Below are 24,317 nucleotides of genomic sequence, written 5' to 3'. Positions count from 1 at the left end.
TGGGGCCAGAAGATGGTACAGAAAACAAACCAAGATAATGCTTAGTTTTAGGCTCTCTGGTCTGGACATCGTGTTACACATTAAGTCCCCGAAAGGCCCCTAGATGTTTCTCTGGGAGAAAGTCATCCTTGAGTACAAACTGAGCCACTTTTCTTTTAATAAGAGAAAATTTATTTGGAAAGTCAGAGGTGGTAGAAGTGAGGAAGTGAGCTGTAGAAGGAATGGGCTCGGGAAACGAGTCACAGAGGCAGAAGAAGGGCCCGTGGAGCTTAGGGGAGGGGAGGGGAAAGGCAAGGTTCCTGGGGGAGAGGGGAGGAGGGAAGGCGCAGGCGTGCTCCCAGGAGCCAAGCGGAGCCACTTTTTAAAGTTCAAGTGGACTCTGGTAAGCAAGTCAGTTTTTACTGATTTAAGCCACTTCCAAATTTTATTTCAAAGTTTCCCAAAGATTAGAAAATGGAGCTAGGCTTCCATCAGCTAAAGCTGGCTTGTTCTCCGAGAGGCGTCTTTATTTCAGACTAAGGAGAAGCCTGTCCCAGGGCAGAAGGTAAGTGGAGGGCTCTTCCCACTCCTTCCTGGCCAGTCTTCCGAGTCTCCGACCTCTGCCCTTTCGGGACCAAGCAAGTCTCTGGAGTCCGAGCCCATGAAGACTTGTGAAAGGTCGATTCTGTTTCTTAGATCTCCAGCTCTCATCCCCTCACACGGCCACATCTGAGCTGGCAGCTCATTGGACAGAGAGAGCCGAGGACATAAATGTGTTTCCCCACCTGAGTCCTGGACACAGTAGCTGGAGGCAGGGCACCACAGAATGACAGGGGGCTCAGTGGAGGGGCCGGGGAGCCAAACGGCTGGCTGTGGATTTGACCTCGAACTTCCAGGTCCAGCCAAGCGGCTCTCTCTGCTCTTACCTTAACAAACTGGAGATCAGAAAGGGCGCGCACTGAGTAATCTGGGATGTAGACTTGGAGGAATGAAGAGTTGAGCTGATTATTGCTGCTCCCCAGCGAAGGTGTGATTGCATCAATCCGGTCACTTCGACTGAGAGAGTCCGAGTGATTCAAGCCACATGGCCGAGGAGGGGACTTGTTTTCACCTGGAAATGGAGAAAAACACACACACACCCAACCACTTTTTAAGTGAGGTAGATATAAACAATAAAGGCAGCCTTGTATTTTCCAGATAATAAAAAAGGAGTCATTAGTAGACAAGCTTAATCCACTTCTGCCTGACGCCTCAGCCACACAGCTCACCCCCCAGGCCTCCCACAGGAACTCGCTGCTTCCCTCAGCGACGGGTTCCATTGGGGTCGGCTGCGCAGCCTGTCCGAGTGTGGGACAGGCCTCCCCAGTCTCTCAGCGCAGGCCCTGCGGTGCGCACCCCGTCAGGAGCGTGGCGCCGGGCCGCGAAACGCACAACCAGGGGAGGCACGGCCCAAGCCAGAAGCAAAAGCAAAGGACTCTTGAGGATGTTCACGAATCAGAATGTGTTTTAAAGGGCTCATACCCTAACTCCCGGCCAAACATATTTGTCTCTGACTCCAGCAGGCAGCCTGAGATGCTTCAACACGAGGAGACAGTAAACCCCTGAGAGGTTTGGTAAGTTACCTTAGGTGCTGTGTGGTTCTTCAGTGAGACAGACAGTTCAGCAAGTCTAAGTGATGTTGCTCTTAAAGGCAGGTTTACCACTGCTTTTAACACAAATTTCATTTAAGGTAAGACCTGCCCCCTTCCCAGGCTTCTTTCACGTTTTCTTTTCCAATCTAGCCCACAGTTATGAACCGGTGCCCACACTGGGCAGGTCCTGAGGTGCACCATGTCCTAGGACTGGAGGGGACCAGTACTCCCACCTGAAGATTAGCTCCTCTTTGCAATGTGTCCTGACAGATGCTCCCACAGAGGAGCTGGCCCTCAGCTGGCCCCACCCTTCAGCTAAGGGAAGATCTACCATCTGCCTCCCCAACTTCAGATGACAGTCCCCCCTTCACTCTATGGAGCTGTTGTTCCCCTGCTGCTTGGAATAGCCCTTAAAAGCTCAAAGATAGTATGTTCTCCTTAAATCTCTTCTTCTCCAAGTTAAATACTTCAGCTCACGTTTCCCACCCGTCATCCCATCCTGACCACCATCTGAGATTTCATTCATTCATAAACGTCCTTCCTATAATGACGCCCAGAACAAGACATGGTAGCTACTTGAGGAACGTCAAATGAAGAGTTCACTTTCTGCTAAAATGTTAATGTCACCACTTTCCCCCCAGCTTTTCATTTTTAGGTCAAAATTAAACTCATCGTAGCAGTTCTTCTTGTTGCCTCCACTTATCTTCTAAGAAAAAATGGCAAATTAAACATTTATCAGGTGTTTTCTGTTTAGCAGAACAGAGCTTTGATCACATGTCCCAGCGCTGCAAAGCCTCCGATTCCTTACCTGTAAAAGGCAGATAATAATGGTACCACCTCACGGGGCCTGATGAAGATGCAAAATGAGATAATGGACCGAGTGCTTAGCACAGCATCTGACGCCGATGAAGCACCGATAGATGAGCCTGGGTGACATGACTGTGTTCTTTCCTGTTAGTTCCTCCCTCTCCACCACGCCTGCCCTCACAACCAAGCCTTTCCTACCGGTGGTGACTTCACCCGGGCTGACAGACCCCACAGCTCTTTGAAACAAGAGATCCCACTGTATCCCTGAGTTTCAGTCCAAAATCACATCACCATTTCTACGGATACCTTCAAAATGGTGTTTCCTTCTGTGTGTGACCATTTAAAGGTTAAGAAAATGAAACATTTAAAGGGCACTTTGCTCACTGACCAGACCCTGTGTGCTGGCAGGCAGACACCAGAGGCCTGGTGCACCCGAGCCTCCTGTTATTTTGTCCCGAGGAGGATCTCAGGGCATTTTCTCTGGTCTTCCAGCATATCTAGACTCGCAGGCAGCTTCCCCTCAACCCAGTGCCTGGCCTCACGGCCACGGTCTGGAGAAGCAGGACCAGCCTTCCCTCATCATGCAATGACATGTATGTATGTTCACTGGAAGGGGACTAAAGACTCTATATGGCCTCCCTCCAGTTCAGGTCATGTTTTGTTGCCGAATTTATGTGCCAAGATTTTAGACAATTATGAAAACAACTTTCAACTTTAATTCCTCTTTATGTCTCCTCAGAATTGTTTCCTTTCTGCTTTTTGTCTTGCCTTTTAAAATGCATCCTACCTAGGCATCCTCTGTTTGCTGGTTAAGCCAAAGATACAATAAAGAGCCGTTCCCCGCCTCTTCCCTGGGACCCCAGGCACCTGTGGAAGAGGCTGGGAACACTGGTTTGATTCACCCATTTCTTAGGAGTCACGTTCCGGTCCTGCCAGCATCCCTGAGTCCTGGGCCTGCAAATGCTGTTTTCTGGTACTGCCTCAGATGGAGTGGGCACAGCTGACAAATCTCTTAAGTTTTATGGGAAATGTAAAAAAAAAAATAAAAAAATTTCCATGAGCTTCATCTAAAAGTCATTCCACTTCAGCTTTTGTGACATTTTAAATAGGTGGCAGATGCCAGCAAGTAAAATGGGGAGGAAAAAAATCATGCATACATATATACTACTGTACATATATGTATGTGCACATCCATATGTGTGTATGTATAGTCTGCCAAGTGTTTTCATTCAAATAGCCTTAGAAGCAAGGCCAGTGTGGCTTGGTGGTTGAGCATCGACCCACGAACCAGGAGGTCACAGTTCGATTCCCAGTCAGGGCACATTCCAGGGTTGTGGGCTCGATCCCCAGGAGGAGGCATGCAGGAGGCAGCTGATCAATGATTCTCTCTCACTGATGGTTCTCTCTCTCACTCCCTCTCTCTGAAATCAATAAAAAACATATTTAAAAAGCCTTATGAATTATATATTACCCTCAAACACCCCAAACTTTTCAAAGCAAAGATCTGAGGGAACATTAGTTTCTAAGACAAGTATTGCCTCCTTTACCAAATATCAGCATTTCAGAGTTTTGCTGAAATTGGCTTATCAAACACAAATTTCATCAGTCAGATTTTAAAAATCTAAGCTGTATGGAACAGAATAAATACAGAAAAGTTGTACTATCGAATAGGGAAGCCCAGCAATTTTAATTAAAGAAAGATTAAGGCTTTGCCTTCGTTTTTAGCAGCTGGACATGTGAGCCAGGCACAGCCGACCCTCCTGCAGGGCAATGCCAGCAGCTGGTTAGGAATGTGCTCGGCACTAACTTCAAAACACAGAGGGGGAGACAGGAGCGGGCCGCCCGCCTGACGGAGGAACCGCTCCCGGGAGACAGGAATGCTGTGGGTCTGCCACGAAAAGCTGGTCCCTCAGGCGTTCGGCGTGTGTTCTGTGGAAGCGTCCTCGGTTCTGTGGCCCTGGGGCTTCTGCCTCCACACACCACGACTTTGCCGAGGTCAGAGGAAGAACTCCGCCAACCCCAGGTGGGCAGTGTGGGCGGAGAATCCCTCTTCCTTCCCGGGTTCGCACCATTCACGCTCCCAGATTCCCTGCCAGCACCCTAAGCCCTTCCTGCACCTGCTGTGGGCGTATATGTTCCTGGGAGCTCATGTGAAGGCAAGGAAACGTGGAGTGCTAGAGCTCACAGAAAAACCGAAGGTGGCTTTTCCTTGGGGGGAGGAGGCAGGGCGGCAATCAGAATTATGAAAAGGAAACATGCAGAATTACCTGGAGAACCTGCTGCTAACAACTCTGTCCTGCTGACAACAAAGGTACGAGACAGGGACAAAGGAACTGAAAAATGGAGAAAAACAGGGTGAGACCATATCGAAAGGCAAGAAAGGAGATCTCTGTAATCAGGGGACAGGCGTGGGTACCAGTCCTACCGATACGAGCCAGCGGTCCCAGAACTGAAAAGGCCTGCACGACATTATGGACACAGAAACAGGACACTCGGCTTTCCAGGAAGAGGGACACGGGGAGGCCGGAATCCTGGTCACCTAGAAATCTCCTACGCCGTTAGCAACACCCAGGGGTTATCGCTCAGAATGGGCTCTTCTGACTTAAATCACAGCCAGCCACAGCCAGGAGCCCCAAGAGCAGGACCCAAGCCACCTGTGCCAGCACCCCCTGCTCACTCCCGTACGGCCCACAGCATCCCTGTCTGTGGCAAGGAGTTAGTTATTCAATTCATTTACACCCTTAGTTGGTCTGATTGAAATTCTGACTTGATGCTTTGAATTGCTCTGGAAAACTTTGAGATTTCCGAGTATTAGAGGCAAGTATATAAAGAACAACGTGCACACACTTCCTGGGCAGGACAGGCATCCTCGTCACTGACTCAGACAGAGAGCCGCAGCCTCCTGACCGGAGGCCAGTCAGCACTGCGTGCTGGGCAGGAGTCTTACTTCCTGGGCAGGTTTGTTTTCTAAACTGCGACAGACTTGACATATAACTGGGCAGATCCCGATAACAGATTACTGTAGGGTTTTTCTAGGGAATAAAAATTAATAAAAGATATTATCTTAAGATTACTGTACTAATTGCATCTCTCAAACACACAAAATCCCAAATCCAAATGGTAAAGTCAGGTAAGGTACTGGGCTTTGTAATAAGATGCTATTAATGAAACCCCCTCCTTTTTGGCATTTCCAAACGAGGCAGCAGCCCCACCAGCTATCTATATGAAGGCCTGCTCTCAATTCCTCTTCGGAATGGGACTTACCCTCACATGAAGCCACAGTTCAGTATCAATAAAAAGGTACAATTTACTCTCCCAGCTTCCTTTTCAAAACTGCCTTATGAATCCGATTCTGCTCACGTGGGCCGATTTGAGGTTGGTTGCCAAATAGTCACAATGTCAACACCTGTCATACCGTTTCCTTTTGTGCTTTAAAGGTTACGAAGCACATGTGAGCACCACCACATCGATTCTTTCAACAATCACACGAGGTAACCTTATATCCTCTTAATAAGGAGGAAGCCAAGAGCCTTTCTCAAAGTCTGGCAGCCGAAGATGATAGAACTGAGCTGTACCGAGGGTCTTCCGTGGGCTTGGTAGGGCTCCATTCACACGGGGTGTTCATCAGCATTGACAGTGGGGCACTGGCCCATGTGACTCAAACACCTGCCCAGGGAGAGTGCGAAGATGCATCCGGAGCAGGGGAGGCTTGACGCTTCCCTGGCTTTCTAACCGTAACATCTCAGTGCCTGCGATGTCATGTGGCACAGCTGAGGACCAACATGACAAAAACAGACTTGTCTGGAAGTATCCCTCCCCTTTTGAGACTGGTTTTCAGAAGTAACAAAAGTTTTCTAGTACAGCCTGTCATTTGACATTTTAGCCACAAGGTGACACTACAGCACCTCTGTTTGCCTGCCTGCCCCATTCTACACACACACACACACACACACACACACACACACACACACACTCACACTCACACACACACTCACACACACACACTCACACGCTCACTCACACATATGCACACGCACAGCAATGTCAATAGAGACCATTCAAGTCCCATCCCAGAGGTGAGCCAGGTACCTGTGTCCATGTTCCCACTAGGACAGACACCGCTTGCTGGCATCTTGTGCAGAGCACTTAATGGCCCATGGCACAGCCACCCAGAACTGGCTGACTCTAGATACGAGCTGGATATAGGCAATAAATATATATTAACCACCTCATTCATCCTCAGGAAAATGCAAACTGGAAAAACCTCCAGAGCAGTTAACATTTAGATGACTCAGCGATACGGCGGGTGCAGAGCACGGGGACTTCCTCAGGACAGGTATGCGTGGGAACACTTTGGAAAACTGTTGGGCAGTAGCTACTAAAGCTGAAGAGATCCTCATACCCTGGGACCCCACAACCCCACTCCTACATACAGACCCAACAGAAATGCACACACATTTGAGAGATGGTACCAGAGTGTCCACAATCACACAGCCACAGTCGCCCCAAACAAGCAACTACCCCAACGCCCGTCAGCCACAAAGAGAAGAAACGCAGCTGTCCTCTCGCACATGGAGCAATACGCAGCAGTGAAAAGAAACAATACACAGCAGTGAGAAGAAACGAGTGTCCGCGCCTCTGGCAATGCAGGTGAGTGACGGGAACGTCAGGTTAAAGAGGCCGGACTCGGTCAAACTCATCCTGAACGGGCGTGTGGTGGCGGCGGAGGTCCTGGGTCAAGGATGCTCTGTCTCTGATCTGGGCTGTTTGCACCGGCGTGTCAGTTTGTGAAAATACACGTAAGGATGTGTACTTGGGATTTGTGCAGTTTTCTGTATACATGAAATACTTCAATAGAAAGTTCAGGAAGGAAATAAGCAGGGTTAGCTGCAGGCAGAGAGAGGAAGGCGACCGTAGGAGGACGCCGCCATTTCCTAAAGCACAGCTCCGCCCGCAGAGGCTGAAGGCCACTCACCTGGGGAGGCCGTGAGGGCCATGACACCGTAATAGGAGAAAGCACTGGCCTCGAACTTCATACCTTCTTTCCCAGCTTCGACTTCCACTTTCCCCTGTGGAGAGAAAAGGGACATGCATCTGCTTGCAAACCTGGGGAAGACTTGGTCCTTCCTCAGGGCCTGTCTGATCCCTTCCCCGCAGCCCCCAGGAAGTAACGCCTCTGATCCTCTTCCCCGAGGAGAGGGCTCCTTCTTCTCAAACATGAAAACTAGATTTGGCTGGGGATCAGAGGCGGCAGGGAAAGTGCGATGTTTAATTTCTCTCGTCCACTTAGTCTTTTCCCAGCATCCGTAGCTTGTCGATTCCTCGGGAGCCCTCCCGGTCACGGGAAGACGATGCTCTTCTCTGTCAGGAGGACAGACCCTGAGAAGATGCTCAGGGATGGGGCCAAGCTGTCCTGTAGGAGCCCACGTTGGAGCAGAGTCAGGGTCAAGGGTCAGCATGGTTTGTGGCCATGGACAGAGGACTGAGCTGGTGCCCAGGGGCGCTCTCTCACTGGCACGGTCCCCTGAGCAACCGCTCAGACGTCCTGCAGGCCTGTCCCCCGTCGTCAGACTCCCCAGAGGCACCGCACCACCTGGAGCACGCTCCCCGCGGCCCCAGAAGCTCCGTAAGGAAGTCTCCTCCACCAGGACAGGACCTCTCCTACGGTTTTCCCTCTTCCTCCCTTTCTCCAACTTGTCTACATCTCCTTCGCTCGCACCAGTTCCTTCCTTACCCATCCCTATGGCATTAGGGTCCCTTCGTGGGCGACGCTCAAGGTGCGTTTTCTGGGCGACTGCAATGCCCTAGGGACTGAGCTGCACGTCCGGATGTCCAAGCCCCGGCTCAGACGGCCCTCACTGCCTCAGGGAGAGGGGACCCGCACGGCGCACAAACAAAAAGGTTCCATTTGTTGAAGAGGAACTGTGCCAGCCAGTCACAGCGCTTTGTTAATTCATTTAGTGCTCCCACCTCGGAGGCAGACACACATCAGGGGTGGGGGCTCAGAAAGATTACGTAACCAGAAAACAAGCTCTTAACCAAGATGCGACCTATACCCCCCCTCCCCCAAGGCAAACTCTTATTTGGATCACTCCCTATTATTCTAATCTAAATCCCCGATTACGGAAGACTTTCTCAGATCACTTCAGAAAACTACCTGTTCTCTCTCTCTTAGGCTCTCCTTCCCTCAATGGCTGTTAGTTTTACCAACTCCCACTAATTCTCTTGCCATAAGAAATGAGCGGAAAACTTCACCCTGATTAAAATCGACCTGCACACAGGTGCTGGGAACCTGACCATCCATGCAGGTCCCAGAGCAGATGCTGTGGGAAGACAGTCCTTGCCCTCGGAGAGCTTGGAGTCCAGCAGGGAGGGGAGAGCACATGAAAATCAACGATACAGAGCAGTACCGTTCTTATCGAGGGGAAAAAACCCAGTAAGAATATAAAGAATTCAGCCTGGACAGCGTAGTTCAGTGGTTGAGTGTCGACCTATGAACCTCCAGGAAGTCACGGTTCAATTCCTAGTAGGGGCACATGCCCGGATAATGGGCTCGATCCCCAGTAGGGGGCATACAGGAGGCAGCCAATCAATGATTCTCATAATTGATGTTTCTATTTCCCTCTCCCTCTCCCATTCTCTCTGAAATAAAAACAGTTTTTAAAAAATATAAAGAACTGAGAGAGAAAAAAAAATACTTCCCTGTTATTATATAAAGACAATTTTATACAGAAAAGAAAAATCTAAGGAGGAGTAGGATTTGGTTGAGCCAAAAGAAGGGAACAGCATGAAGGAAGGTCCAAGGTAGGTGACAGGAGACTGCCAGGCTCACTGGGTTTGCACAGGGAGGATGGGCAAGAAGGGTTTGGAAAAGCAGTTTGGAGGGCAGATCGACTATGAGCTCCTTAGCTGACGAGCTAATGAGGTCAGGGTCTTGAACAGAGGAATGGGCTTCAGAAGATAAAGCCCAGACTTAACTGGAGTGGCAACCACAAGACTGGGAAAAGATCAGTGTGGATACAGACTGGACATAATTGGTGGAACCAACAGAGAGAAAGAAGGGGAGGGAAGGAGAGGAGACTCGATAATCACAACAGAAGCTGGCTCTTTGTGAATGGAAACAGAACACGGTGAGTGGAGATGGAAGCTGGGAAGGGCTGCCTCTGTGGTGGGGACCAGAAGGAGAGGACAAATTCCATGTAAGAACAAGGCCTTTTGAAGAGCCCATCAAAAAGACTGAAATGAAGACTGACGGTCAGGAGAAAGGCCAGACCGGAGGTGGAGCTCTGAGAGTGGATAAGAGAAAAGGACCAGACTGCGTGCAGCCCGTGACCAAGAGCAGGAGGAGAGACAGGAACCAATACGGGAGCAACGGACAAAACAGACAAAAAGTAGGACCAGGCAGCTGTGTTACCATAGAAACTAGGGGGGACCTCGCAAATAAAGGGAGGGTCAGAGTCACAGAGGTGGGAGTCGCTGGTGGCCTTCAGGAGTATCGTCCCGAGAAAATCAGACAGTGAGGGGCAGGGAGAGCGGGCGGGAGAGCGCACAGGGGCAGGTGGGGGGGGGGGGGGCCGCCAGGGCTCCACTGAAGGCGCGTTAGGGTCAGGGAATCCAGTGCACCAAACTCATTTAAACACCTCTGCAAATCCTTTTAATCCAGCACTTCCACTGCTTATAACACCCCATGACATCATCAGTTCAGAAAACTCGCCACATTTGCATAAATATACACATGGCATAGGTATTCCAATGCCAGCACATACACATAAACGCCTGTCAAAAATATCTGTATGTTAGAAGATTTACTTGTAAATGGACAGGGATTATAAAGTCCCTCTTCCATCAAATCTATTTTGAGACCTGTCAGCCAGATAAAGGCTCTCTTCTATACCAACAGAGCACTACTGAATCACAAATTCATCAAGACTAACTATATAAAAATGACCACTGAAAGCATCCTAGTTTCCACTGTTACCACTGACATCCACAACATCAATCCTCGAAATTGTCCTAAATAATCATTTTTAATGTAATCCAAAGTTTCTCTAGGTTTAAGGAATACTCACATCTAGCTTTATGAGAAACATAATAATTATTCCCTCACTGCAGTAAATCCCCCACAGCTCCTCCGAATTTCGAGCTTGTCCATTTCCCATAAAAGAAAAATAATTTGAAGTTGAATAAAACTAAGGTTAGTAGAAGAATCGGGTTTGAATTCGAAAACCCTGCCAATGAAGTTTCCAAGAAAGACTGTATCACAGTGGCATGTAACCAGTTAACCCATGGATTTTTCTACAGTTCCTCACTTCTGCTTCCAGATGCCACAGTATTGTCCAAGCACAGGCATGGATACAACACTTTCCCAAGTTTCTGACACAGATATCTGATAAGAGTTCCTTTCAAACAAAGAGAACCTTCTTCATTCACTTAGAAAATTGGGGCCTTGTTGGACTCATGTAAATTTTAGGGCCTACCAAGTACTGATTACACTCTTATAATCATACCTCCAATTCATCTCTTAGAAGTAAGCAAGAAATATAAGAATGCTTAAGGGGCTAGTATTCTTGTATTGAAATAAACTCAAGATTTCCTACAAAGTAATTCTTCAATAAAGAGGCATAAGAAGTTAATAAAACCAGCATTTTATTCACTCTAATGTTCATCTTGGTCTCCATGCCAAGGACGGTGTTCTATTAAGTCATACTGTGATATTATCAGTGTCTCCTGATAACTCAGGCACCAAAGCCCCAAGGAGGGTTCGCACTGGATCGACCTTCCCACCTTGCATAGTGGATTATGTTGTAGTGAGAAGGAAACAAGTCACCATTGCCATGAGAGGCGGTGATTATGACATCAGTTCCCCTGTAAAATAGTCTGGTTAGTAACCAGGAATAAAAATAATAATAAATGAATTATTTAGACCAGTGATGGCGAACCTATGACACGCGTGTCAGCACTGACACGCGTAGCCATTTCTGATGACACCCGGCCGCTGAGGCGGCCGCATGCTGAGGATGAAACATTTGCTGGTCCTGAGGATGAAACATTTGCGAAATAATGTTTTTTCCTCAAAGTGACACACTACCCGAGTTATGCTCAGTTTTTTGGCGAAGTTTGACACACCAAGCTCAAAAGGTTGCCCATCACTGATTTAGACAGTACTAAGGGAAGAGATAGTAAGATATCGCCAGGAAACTAAAAGAACAAATCCTAAGGGGAAAAAAGATAAAAATAGGACCCAAGGAACTCAAGACACTTAAATTTTAAATGTCCAGCCAAGATTTAGACATGTACAGGTAATTCCCCAAAGTCTTCAAAAAATACTAACAATTGAACTCACCATTCTTCATTTGACGCAGGGCCTCAGCAATCACTGAGTGCCCTTCAGTATTAGAAATTAAAGTAACTAATGACATTGCTTTATATTGGAACTAGTGGCCCAGTGCACGAACTTGTGCACATTGAAAGGAAATTAATTAGAAGAAATATTTTAATATTGCTATTCGCCCTTTCTCTATAATAGAAGTGTCAACCAAATTCACGATCAACAATGACAGATGGAAACACACGCATGCAATTGGCGCCAGCGAGAGCTTTATATGTATTGCACATGTGCAAGTCAACTTAGCCTTTTATAGATATAGAATAAACTTGCTTAATTAGACCTGCTTTCTGATTTAACTAAACTTTTTCCAGCCCAGTGAAGCACCCCAACTTCTCTTTCAGGTAATTGTCAGCAACACAGCAGTACATATCAACACAAAGCAGATTATTATTGTAGATCACACAGGGCAAACAAAGGGTAAAATGTTTAACTGCAGCACTGTTTGACTATATTCTGCACAGTGAGAAAACCTGAAGTCATTTTTAAGGTCCACCATTTCTTACTTCTTTTCAGTTGGGTCAAGTTTCTAAGTCTCCATTTTCCAGCTAATGAAAAGAAAATAGGACTCCACCGAATCTCCTATCTACCTACTCCAGGACTTCTGTGAGGATAAAATAAGATGAGGCATGGGAAAATACTTCACAGACATTTGGTTACAGTGTAAAGTGTTTGCACCTGGCTATAAAGGAAGTCGTGTTCCTGGGCTGAAGAAACTCCAAGGAGGCTAGCTGCTAGGGAGAGGAAGCCAGGCTTTGCTACGTGACGTCATTACCCAGCAGACACTTAGCATATTAGCCTTTTATATATAGAGATTATTTTACAGATATGAAAACAGGGAGATGAAATTCTCCCCCTTACATGGCTACCCCAGAAGTTAAGTATGTAAAGTCCAACACCCATTCATCTAGACCAAATCTCAGAACTTGAAGGGTGGGTACTCAATGAGCTTAAACAGCTACTGAATAATTCTCTGACCTGCAAAATGAGAACGAAGTAGTCTACAGGTTTGTTGCGCTGGTAGAGGTAGTATTCTGGGGCTTTCTTGTTCTTCTCATCATACTTCAGTTCCTGGATGACATTGGGGTGCTTTAGCAGCCTTAGAAGGATCTTCTCTGACATCTGGGATGGGCTAAATGCTTCTACTTCTATAGATATAAACACAACTTGACATTACACTTCAAACGGACAGAAAATATTAGACTAGTGATTAAGATATTTGGGTAATAAGATTACTAGGAATGAAAGTGATACAATATGGATTAACGAGACTTCCATTTGGTGATCCACTGGGGGTAGATTACCTGGGAGAAATTAGAAAATGCTGCATTTTCATATTTGTTTATTTAAAATTCTTCCTTTTCAATCTGTCTTTGGGTTTAGTTCTCATAAGAACACTCTAATTTTCTGACTGATATAAATGAAAATCAACGGGAAGCAGGCTCCTTGACTGCCAGGATGTCCTTCAACAGCCACAACAGCCTGACTGTCCAACAACAGCCAAAGGAAGAAGCAACCGTCAGGAAGCATCTAGCTGTGGGTTAGTACCAGGTCACAACGCAGGGCCCACATCTCCATCTCCCACTCAACTGCCCTGAGAAAGTCTGGGAACCAGGGACACGGAGAGACTCGGGATAGAAACAAGGCACGTGCACACATCAACATGCACTCCAACTTGCTAATTTAAAAAAGTTATGTTCATCTCTATTTACGAAGACTTACGTTTTATTTAAAATAAAAGCCAAAATTACTGATTTAAAGCTGCTATACTGAAACTGGACTTTACGGTATCTCAGAGGCAGAGTAGGATAACATTTCATTTTAAATTGTGGTTCTTGGGTGATGAAGAAGAATATCACAATTAGAGAAAGAATAAGCAAGTAAGTTAAAAATACTGCTTATAGGTTTTAAAATGTTTTAAATCATGTTATGTATGAAAAGTATAAATTCTGTATTAGCTTCTGTGCTTTTTTTGTAATAACAAAATAAGTAATACATTGTAGAAATTTTGGAAAATACAGAAAAAGACAAAGAGGACCATAAAAAATGACCTATAAGCCAACCACTGTGAGCAACTGGTGATGAGCATTTCCTTCCAGTCCCTCGTCTAGGCCTGTGCGTGTGTGTGTACGTCCAAAAAGACAGCTATCACCTTCCTGTACATACAGACTTATACCCTGTTTTTCCTCACCTTACATTAAGTTATGAGGATTTTCCCATGTTGTAAATATTATATTGTGAGCATTTCCATTATCTGAAAACGTGATTTTAAAAAGTGCACAGCATCCCCTCATGTGGCTGCTGTTGGCCTTCTTTTCAGAATATTCTAAGCGCACTGCACGCAGTTGGGAGGTACTGGCTGCCCATCTTGGACACAGATGTCTTCTACAGGTCACGGGGTACCTTCAGATTTTCTCTCACTTCCCCTGGCCAACAGAGCTCAGCCTTCACCTACAGAGCCCCTGGGGATGTGAGAAGGGTTAGTCAGTCTCTTAAGTCCATTCAACCTTGACCTCTATGGAGTGGTCAGTGCCGGCTGGGTTGGTGGTTTTAACAATGTGCACACTTGCCTCCTGGAATGGGCCCAAGTTAACAATCTGATTTAAAGAGGCCGTCAAGAAATCCATGTCAAAGTTCTCAGAATTCCTAATTTCATTAAACCCATCAGAGATAAAGATTTCATTTTGAAAAATCTATTTTTCTTCTTTGTAAGTCATAGCACCTGTGTTATCACTGACATCCACTGTTCCTCCAAGGCAAGCTGAAGAGAGAATTACTCAGCTGTTGGACACACAACGAGGTGGTGTCTGGCTCGCACTGTCAGCCTACTCCGCCAGCTGGCGCTCCCAGGGGCTTAGCTGGAAGCAGAGGACCTGGCCTACTGTTCACATGCAGTGTGGCACTAACATTCATCCTTACCTTTCAGACCAATTTAAGTTACTGGTCCACCTGGTAAATGTCTCAGAGTTCATGCCGACACTGAACATAGGAGAGGAGAGAATTTAAAAAGAAAAAAACAAAACTAAAACAAAACACAAACGTGGCATTACTTTTCACCCCATCTCCCAGTCTCCACCCCAGCCCACCCTAGTCAGCGGTGGGTGAGAAACACTCGCTTCAGGGTTGGTCGAGATTTCAAACTGTGATAAGTTGCACTTGCCTGTTGCTAGGAAACGGTGCATGGCCAAGAGAAGCTGTGGTGATATTTTAACCTTCATCTCGCTGTCTGTCTGCTTAAAGGCAGAAAAATCTTGCTTTCTTTCACGATGGGCCACTTTCTTTTTCGTTCTGTTATCCGCTGAGGAAAGAGTAAGAAAAAAGTAAGGAAAGGCATTTCATTAGATCGGGGCCCTTTTTAAATGGAAATAACAAAATATGCTGCAAAGGCTAGAAGAGAGAATTAGTCAACTGCCCAACACACAACTCTCTCCAGATTGTGGGCACTCTACGTTACAAACACCACATGGAAAGAGGACAGAAGAGAGACTCATCAAATCAGTGCTGCGCAGTCAGAACGGCAAGCCAAAGTCAGTAACAGGCAACCTGATTAGTAGCAACGACAAATATACCTCAGGGAGATCTTTAGAGCCCTTACAGGTACATTATTGGGCAGACTTGAACAAAATCCCTCCCCTCATAAAACCTATATAACCCGTAGCAACGGAGGAGGTAGCCTAGAGTGTACAGTCTCCCGCTCCTGTGTCCTGCACAGTGAAGAACAATCACTGTCGCAGACGACACGAAGGAAGCGTGTCCCTGCTTTGACAGGCTCCTCGCCTGTGCTGAGAGATAAAACAAGTATCTGAGCACCATCTCTTAAGAAGCAAACCAAAACACTTTCATAGAACATCACTTTAACAGTAACATCGGTAGCCCGGGCCAGCCTGGCTCAGTTACTTGAGCATTGTCCTGTGCACCGAAAGGTCACTGGTTCAATTCCCAGTCAGGGTGCATGCTGCAGGCAACTGATGTTTCTCTCTCACATCAATGTGTTTTGTTTTTAAATATATTTTATTGATTTTTTACAGAGAGGAAGGGAGAGGGAGAGAGAGTTAGAAACATCGACGAGAGAGAAACATCGATCAGCTGCCTCCTGCACACCCCCCACTGGGATGTGCCCGCAACCAAGGTACATGCCCTAGTCCAGAATCAAACCTTGGCCGATGCTCTATCCACTAAGCCAAACCGGTTAGGGCACATCAATGTTTTTCTCTCTTTCTCTCTCCATTCCCCTCTCTCTAAAAAATCAATAAGAACCTTTTTTTAAAAGTAACATCTGTTAGCTTCATTTCTACCCAGATCACAAGATCCTCAAGGTCAAGCAAAAATGAAGAAAGTGATCCAGAACAGAAGTCAGCCAACTTCCTCTGTAAAGGACTAAATAGTAAATATTTCAGGCTCTGAAGATCATGTAGTCTCTGTTGCAACTACTAAACTCTGCTGTTTAGCAAAAGCTGCCATATTGAATGAATTAAAATGGCTGTGTTCCAATAAAACTTTATCACAGACATGAAATTTTAATTTCATATAATTTTCACGTCACAAAATAATTATTCTTTTTATTTTTTAACACAATTTTAAAACTCGTAGCTTGTGAGACACACGAAAACAGATAACAGGCACTTGTGGACTGTAGTTTGCCAACCCCCGATCTAGAAGGTCTAAGGCAAAACCCGTCTTCAAGTATTTTCCTGGACAAAATAATAATCAAGAAAAACACTAGATTAAAGACAAGGCCCCAAGAGCTTGCTCCTTCCCCCAAATCAAAAGTCTTTGCACTACCATTTAATGTCTAGGGTGAAACAAATGGCTTACTAGGCTTGTTTTAGGGAGAAAAAGATCACAACTTACAATGTTCTTCTATCTCACATTCAGAGAATCAGACAGTATAAATCAACACAAAGATTTAAAGTAATGTTCAAATGACAAAAGTTATCATCTTGATCACTTATTTAATCAATATACATGAAACCACAGGTTCAGCATTTCATATCAGTAAGTTACATTAGACAACACTTTAGTATGAAATCAGTCTAACCAACGTTTGAAAGAAGTTCACTCAAATACAAATATAAGATCTCATAAATGTCTAAATTACCTTTCTTATGATGAGTACTACCCCTGGGGAAACACATAAACATACAAATACACACTTGGTATTAAATAGTCACTGTGAGGAACAATGAAAAAAATGTAGACACACCTGACAATATTCTGTATTACGTGACCTCTGACTACTCTCCAAGTGTCAAAACCACATAGACACTCGAGTTTTTTAAGAACACTATAGAGATGTGAGGGGAAAATAAGATACTCTTCAGAAGCAGGTCACTGGCTAATTACAAAATCTATTCTTTTAAAGGGTACATGGAAAACTTTCTCAATTTTAAAATAAGGGACATTCAGTTCTAGTGGAACTGAATAAAATCACTTGCCCTGAGTGCCTCAGGCCATTTGAATGATCCATTCCAATCATGTTTCAAAAACCAAACGCCTCCCAGCTCTTTCTCTATCCCACCTTTGAGACCCCAAACATCTCAGGCCTTAGGACACCTTTGGCATTATGCAACTTGGCCAAGAGTGAGGCTGAAGAAGGTTTAAGCTGCACAGTAAGACGATCCAGTTGTAGACTCAAATAGAACAGGATTTAGGTTCAACACTCAGCCCAGGATCCAGCCTACTCCTGGGCAAACAGTGTGAACACTCCCCTCCCACTCCCCTGGCCCATGCTACTCCCCACCCCACCCCCAAAGGAGCAGAGAAGCAGAAAAAGAAAGGGACATTTTATTGTGTACCCCACCCAGTCCTGCCTCTTATACCCCACCTCACCACCACTGCCCCCAGCAAAACCAAACTTGCAAACCTCACCTCTACTTACATCTATCAGAGCTAGAAAATTTAAACCATTGCTATCCATTAATTTAATAAATCCCCTCACTTTTTAAGTACTTGAATTATGACTTTAAGTAGAAACAGAAATTTGCCTGAAAACAATTTACCTAACTGAGCAAAATGAATTTTCTGGTCAGGGCAAGTAATGCCCAGATCAATGGTTAGAAGCAGCTGGCTTTTCAAAAAAAGAAAGAAAGAAAGAAAACCACATTTCCACTCGACATTACAGGGCCTGCCCTGCTTGCCCCCCTCTGGTAAAGAGACTGGATACACCGACAGGTCGCACACAGCCTGCACACATAGTGCATAACTGGAAACAGGCAGACAACAACTGGAGAGATGTCAAATGACTCACAAACAACATGATCAGGAAAGCAAAGGTTTGGGGAAATTACTCTCAGGCGAAGCTACTCACTGTATAAATCTGTTTCATCCAGAATCTCTGATTTGATGATTTCCTCAATCACATCTTCTAAGGTGACAATCCCCAGGACTTCATAAAATGGATCCCCCTCTCCTTCATTGTTAACTCGCTGCACAATAGCCAGGTGAGATTTACCTTTGAAGAAAAGAAAGCAAAGGTTAAGAGGTAATTTTCTGAATTTCCTGAATAAAGTCTTAGGTATGATTTTGGAAAAAAGAAAAAAAAAAAAACAAAACACAGCAGCAAACACAGATACCAGATGATCAAAGTGTGCAGTTCAACACTTAAAAATGCACTAAATACCCCAAGCAGAAACGGGTCGTGAGCCATCAAAAGCAAGACCAGGTAAGCCAGGAGAATATCACCTACACATACTGCCCTGCCCCCACATTGCCACTGGGTTCCTAACAGAATTGTCTTCAGTGATGGCAGCTCTTCCTCCGTGACCTTTCGGCAATTGCCACTTTACTTTAGGAGAGCCGTTCCTAAAGCGTGGTCCGGGGGCCCCTAAGGGTGCCCAAGACCATTTTATAGGAGGTCTGCCAAGTCCAATGGTTGGCATTTTGAACCAATGGTGCCTGAGCACAAATCGAGGCAACGGTGGCAAAATGTACTAGCGCCTACGGGGTTCTCCACCACGATGTACAGTAACGATGGGGGGGGGTCCATTTCTCTTAAGAATATCCTCCATAAAGCAGTAAGTGTTTTAATTCCATTAAATCTTGGCCCCAAGCACCTGTCTTTGAATATTCTGTGTGACAAAGGGGAAGGGCATGAAACGTGTGTGCTGCCTTCAGAAGTGTGACGGCGTCTTGAGGGAAAGCACCTGCACAATTGGTTCCAGCCACCCTTTTCACTGAACATCAACTGACTTGAAAGAACGGCTACTAGACAAACCACGGTATTTAGCTCACTGGGCAGACATTTTCCTAAAAGTGAACAATATTCAGGAAAACGGCAGCAGCCTTTGCTGCCGCAGGACGCCATGGGCGATGCTCACCTTTGCCGCCTGGTTATTCAGGCAGCGTCCCCAGCTTTCTGCCCTCTGAAGGCCCTCTTTCTGTGTTTTGGAAGCAGGTCTAGCCTAACCTCAGGGAGGAGGGAGGGGTAAGAATTAAACTACTTCCTGGAGTGGGCAAGGATCTAAATATATTATCCAGAATTCTACTGTAAGGAAGATTGCAGACCAAAGGATTTTAATTCAACTGCACCCAAGGTCCACTTATGGAGTTTTGGTGTAGTATCAAGAGAATATCCATGATTATCAAGAAAGGCTATAGATGAAAGGAGAGGTGAGGTTTGCAAGTGTGGTTTTGCTGGGGGCAGTGGTGGTGAGGTGGGGTAGAGGAGGCAGGACAGGGTGGGGGACACAATAAAATGTGTTTTTCCCTTTCTTTTTCTGCTCCTCTGCCTCCTTTTGGGAGTGGGGGGGTAGCCTGGATCAGGGGAGTAGGAGGGGAGTATTCACACTGTTTGCTCAGGAGTAGGCTAGATCCTGGGCCGAGTGTTGAACCTTTTCCAGATACATATCTGTTTGAGGCCAGATTTTCTACATATACTTCAACTAAAACAGTCGTACTGCACAGACTGAATGCAGAAGAGAGTCCAGCTGCCTTCCACTTAGCTAGATAATAAAGAGATCTACAAAAAAAAAGGTAAAACAATAACACTTAATTCTCTTATTTTGGAAAATAGTGATTTTAAGTTCAGTATTATTTATGTTAACATGAAATGGATTTGTTATTGTCCGTTCAAATGAATTAAGAATGTTTTCAATTTCTCAGGTTTTTTTTTTAAATTTACTTATTGATTTTAGAGAGAGAGAGGATGGGAGGGAGGGAGTGAGAGAGAGAGAGAAACATCTATTTGTTGTTCCACTTATTTATGCATTCATTGATTGATTCTTGTATGTGCCCTGACTGGAGATCAAACCCACAACCTGGGCTTATCAGGATGATGCTCTAACTCACTGAGCAACCTGGCCAGGGCCTCAGGTTTAATGTCAACCCACAGGGAAGAACACATGCTCTGAAGTCAAACCGAACCGTCCTGGATTTGAACTCCAGCACTGCCAGTTAATTAGCCACTACTGGCTGTGTGGTCACAAGCAAACTACGTAACTTTTCTGAGCCTCAGTCTCCTCACGTCCAAAAGCAGGTTCATAATCACTGCTGCCCACGGGACTGTAGTGAATTATTATCAGAGATAATGTTGGTAGAGAGAGCAAAGACAGTGCCTGGGATCCCTGAGGTGATCAATATGGGGCAACTCCTATTAATTTATTAATGTTCTTCCTCAAGTCTATGGCACCATCAACTTATTACTAGCTTAGTCAGAGGGAGGGAAAAACCCACTACATTATATCTGCACTGTGATTAAAAGATGCACTTCAATTTCAGAAAGATCTTTTAAAATATTAAACACATTTTTCACACCAATATTGGTGTTTCCGGTTCAGGGCATGTGAAGCATCTGAAATACATCTTAAACTAAGCCAAGTAGACATAGTATAGAAATTCCATGATCAGTTAACACGTATATTGTTTTTTTAAATCACAGGATGGGTTTTTTTGGGGGGGATAGGATGGAGGAGCAGTCCTTGAAGTAAAGTTTACTTAAAACTATGAGTCAATCAGGTTCACTTGGACACGGCCAGAGACACTAACATATTCCCTAGGCCAGGTCTGCTCAGTTCCCAGCAGCACTCATTCAGAAACTGCCTCGGGCTCTCCAGGTTGGCTGGCCTTTCCCGCTTTGGCTCAGACCCCTTGAGAGGCAACCAGGTCTGGGAGCCTAGAAGTTTAGGTGGTTAGACAATCAGGCATCCTAACAATTTTCATCTTTAGCATGCTCACGCTCAAAGAATGAAAATACTTCCAGCAAATGAGACTAGGGGAAAAAACTTATCAGCAATAGATATAAACACCGCATCGGGGTCAAGTCCATTCCAGTCTAGTCAATTCAGTCTGGTGAGTTTCTCACATCTGCTTTCCCAAGAACCCAAACATAAGCAGTTAAAAATTCTTGGTCAGTGCTGTCTGTCGAAAGTTAAATTCTTTTGCTATTCCCAGCTTGTGATCATTTAAAAGGAATTTTCCAAAGCAAGGTCTAATATTAGACTCAAAATGAAGTTTCCATTCCACTGAGGCGCTATTCTCACCAAAGTAACTACTGCATAATCAGATTGTCTTGGAGCAATTCGTTTAAATGCAGATGGACATACTTGGAATACCAGCTCTATAGCACCAGCAGATCGGACTGGAGAAATTGTTCATGTGAGTTAGGCTTCTTAGACGGAAAATTAAATTTTCTTAGGGGCTCCCTCTCACACCCCACCTTCAATGCTGAAACTTTTGCATCTGCCCAGAGCCACATTCTTTTAGCTTTTGAATTCCTGGTGAGAAGTCCTGTTTTCTGAACCTTCTTGCTGGTAAGCAGTACAAAAAAAAAAAAAAAAAAAAAAAAGTGACCACCCTCTTCTCTAATCATGCTTTAGGAGGCTAGCAATACAATGCATCTATCATCCCCACACTTAATCATTTGCTGCAGGAGTTCCATCTTCTCATCAATGGAACAATCAACAGGGAAATGTAAGCAAGTTGTCAATACAGAAATTTAAAAAACGGAGCTCCAGTAGCATCATTCTTAACCTGAGCATTGGAGGGATTCGGTCAGGATTGAAAGCAGAAAAGCAATTTTGGGGAACTTAACAAAAGACTCAACCAAAAACTAAAAAAGATTATGAACTGGTGGGTTCTTAACTTCCAAAGAGAAGAATGAAAATATAGCCATCAGTACAATATGCAATCATAGGCATTAAATAACACAAACTTTTAAATATATGTAAATTAAACAAACTTGTTCAACTGTGTATAGAACAAATGAAGCAGACGTTGCTGTCACAATCAGGCTTTGGAGAGAGCCCTTTTTGGCCAGCTGTGAGAGTCCCTGCAGTATTCCGGTCACCACGCACTGTCCTAGGAATGGAGGGAAAGGGATCACCAAGAGTCAAAGCAGGCCTGTTTTCAGAGCACAGGGCTCTATGGATACATTTCCATTCAAATTCAGAAACATAAGCAAGTCAGCATGAAATGATCGCCTAGACCAGTGGTCGGCAAACTCATTAGTCAACAGAGCCAAATATCAACAGTACAACGATTGAAATTTCTCTGGAGAGCCAAATTTTTTTTTTTTAAATATATATTTTATTGATTTTTTTACAGAGAGGAAGGGAGATAGTTAGAAACATCGATCAGCTGCCTCTTGCACACCCCCTACTGGGGATGTGCCCGCAACCAAGGTACATGCCCTTGACCGGAATCGAACCTGGGACCCTTGAGTCCACAGGCCGACGCTCTACCCACTGAGCCAAACCGGTTTTGGCTGGAGAGCCAAATTTTTTAAACTTAAACTTCTTCTAACGCTACTTCTTCAAAATAGACTTGCCCAGGACATGGTATTTTGTGGAAGAGCCACACTCAAGGGGCCAAAGAGCCGCATGTGGCTCGCGAGCCGCAGTTTGCCGACCACGGGCCTAGACTGATCATTTTTCAAAAACTGCTATGTGCTCGCGGCAGGGCACTTACAGAGATGAAATTAGAAGAACATGTCTTCATTGTGAGATGAACTAAGTAACTAAAATTATCTATACACAGTAGAGGTGGGATCAAATTTCTGCCTCTGCCAGCTCCCCAAATCAAAGTTTATTTGCATGTCCTCTCTGGATTGGTAAAGCAGCCCAGAATGGCAGCAGGTTGGCACATTTGCATCTTTTAACCTTACCACAGAGGCTCAAATTCTGAATGAAAGACACCCATTTGGATGCTGATGGATTAATCCACTGGATAGGCTGACAAAGGCACCTGTAACTGCCTGTGGAAAATATGGACTCATTTGTACCCACACGTTTCATGCCAATGAAGTGAAGTGGAAGTGAGCGGACTAATAGAAACAGCCAAAGAAGAAAGCCAAGAGGGTAGATGAAGAAGAATGGAATTAGGAACGACATGACACAGCTGTAGTCAGAAAGACCTAATAATGTGAGCACACGGCAAACAAGAGTCCGTGGGGCCGTAAAATGCCACTCAAACAGCAGGAAGAAAATACACAGGAGATTCAATAATGAGAAATTCAAGCAAAACATTTCATAGTCACCATTACTGCTGTGTTGCACAACTTCAGGGGGGACCAATAGAGGAGTGCAAGGCTTACCAGTCCCCTGGAAGTTGTGCGATGCCGTGGCCCCTCACTAACTGAGGGTAGGTCAAACACACTTGACATGCCTTTGTTTCTAAAGTAGTCCCAGTTTAGCTGAAACCGGTTTGGCTCAGTGGATAGAGCGTCGGCCTTCGGACTGAAAGGTCCCAGGTTCGATTCCAGTCAAGGGCATGTACCTTGGTTGCGGGCACATCCCCAGTGGGGGTTGTGCAGGAGGCAGCTGATCGATGTCTCTCTCTCATCGATGTTTCTAACTCTCTATCCCTCTCTCTTCCTCTCTGTAAAAAATCAATAAAATATATTAAAAAAAAAAGGAGTCCCAGTTTAGCTAACAAAAACTGTAATGCTTCGATAAGTAGAATCATCAAGTCCCTAAGAAGAAGTTCAGGTCCTAATCATTAAGTTCCTAAGAGGGAAGTAGTGATAAAAGAAGGAAAGGCTCTGTGACGAAATGGAATGAAGGATATCTTTCAATGGCCATACTTACGATCTCCCAAGGAAACCAGTGTGCATATTAGTAGTTCAGGAAGTGGAGCACTTTAAATAGAATTAGATTTAGTCCAGTTTATAAAAAGTAAACAAACATATCAAGTGAGATCCTGTATACGAACATAATTTATAATCCATAAAATACAAACAACCGGGGGGCGGGGGTACATGACAACATGACAAGCCGGACAAGCTCAGTGACCAAAAGTAACCACACAGGATGGACTGATCACTGACCCCTAACTAGGAAGGCCATGGTGGAGAGTCACATCCCAGGCCTACAGCTTCATTAGCAAAGGTCAGTCTTTACCTTAAGTGAGTCCTGCCCACTGTTCTTCTGCATCTAGGATAATATAACTTGGAAATGTCAGAGTAATTTTCTTTTCTAGATCCCTTGAAGGCACAACTGTAGGCACCAGAGCACGAGACCATGGAACCCATCATTGCTATCTTGTTCCCCACATACCATCTCTAATGCTATAAATGTTAATTA

At 45.1% G+C, this 24,317-nt stretch overlaps 1 protein-coding gene across 5 annotated transcripts in view; it reads right to left on the bottom strand.

Moving 5' to 3' along the window:
- CNNM2 (cyclin and CBS domain divalent metal cation transport mediator 2) overlaps positions 1 to 24,317 on the bottom strand; it is a 113,681-nt gene that overhangs the window by 10,951 nt on the left and 78,413 nt on the right. Inside the window, exons 2-7 of one of the 5 annotated variants that reach the window (XM_079794261.1) lie at positions 18,110 to 18,253; positions 14,963 to 15,100; positions 12,781 to 12,950; positions 7,393 to 7,486; positions 4,685 to 4,750; positions 906 to 1,090 (exon numbers count right to left, since the gene is read on the bottom strand). In XM_079794261.1, the coding sequence (XP_079650387.1) occupies positions 906 to 1,090; positions 4,685 to 4,750; positions 7,393 to 7,486; positions 12,781 to 12,950; positions 14,963 to 15,100; positions 18,110 to 18,253 (797 nt within the window). Of the gene's footprint in view, positions 1 to 9; positions 1,091 to 4,684; positions 4,751 to 7,392; positions 7,487 to 12,780; positions 12,951 to 14,962; positions 15,101 to 18,109; positions 18,254 to 24,317 lie in introns of those variants that run through there. The other 4 variants (XM_079794260.1, XM_079794263.1, XM_079794262.1 and 1 more) reach the window with 4 other exon arrangements.

This window comes from Cnephaeus nilssonii (genome assembly GCF_951640355.1).
Source record: "Cnephaeus nilssonii genome assembly, chromosome: 16".
Lineage (NCBI taxonomy): Eukaryota > Metazoa > Chordata > Mammalia > Chiroptera > Vespertilionidae > Cnephaeus > Cnephaeus nilssonii.
The sequence above is the reverse complement of the archived record's forward strand: the minus strand, read 5'-3'. Positions and strand labels throughout refer to the sequence as shown.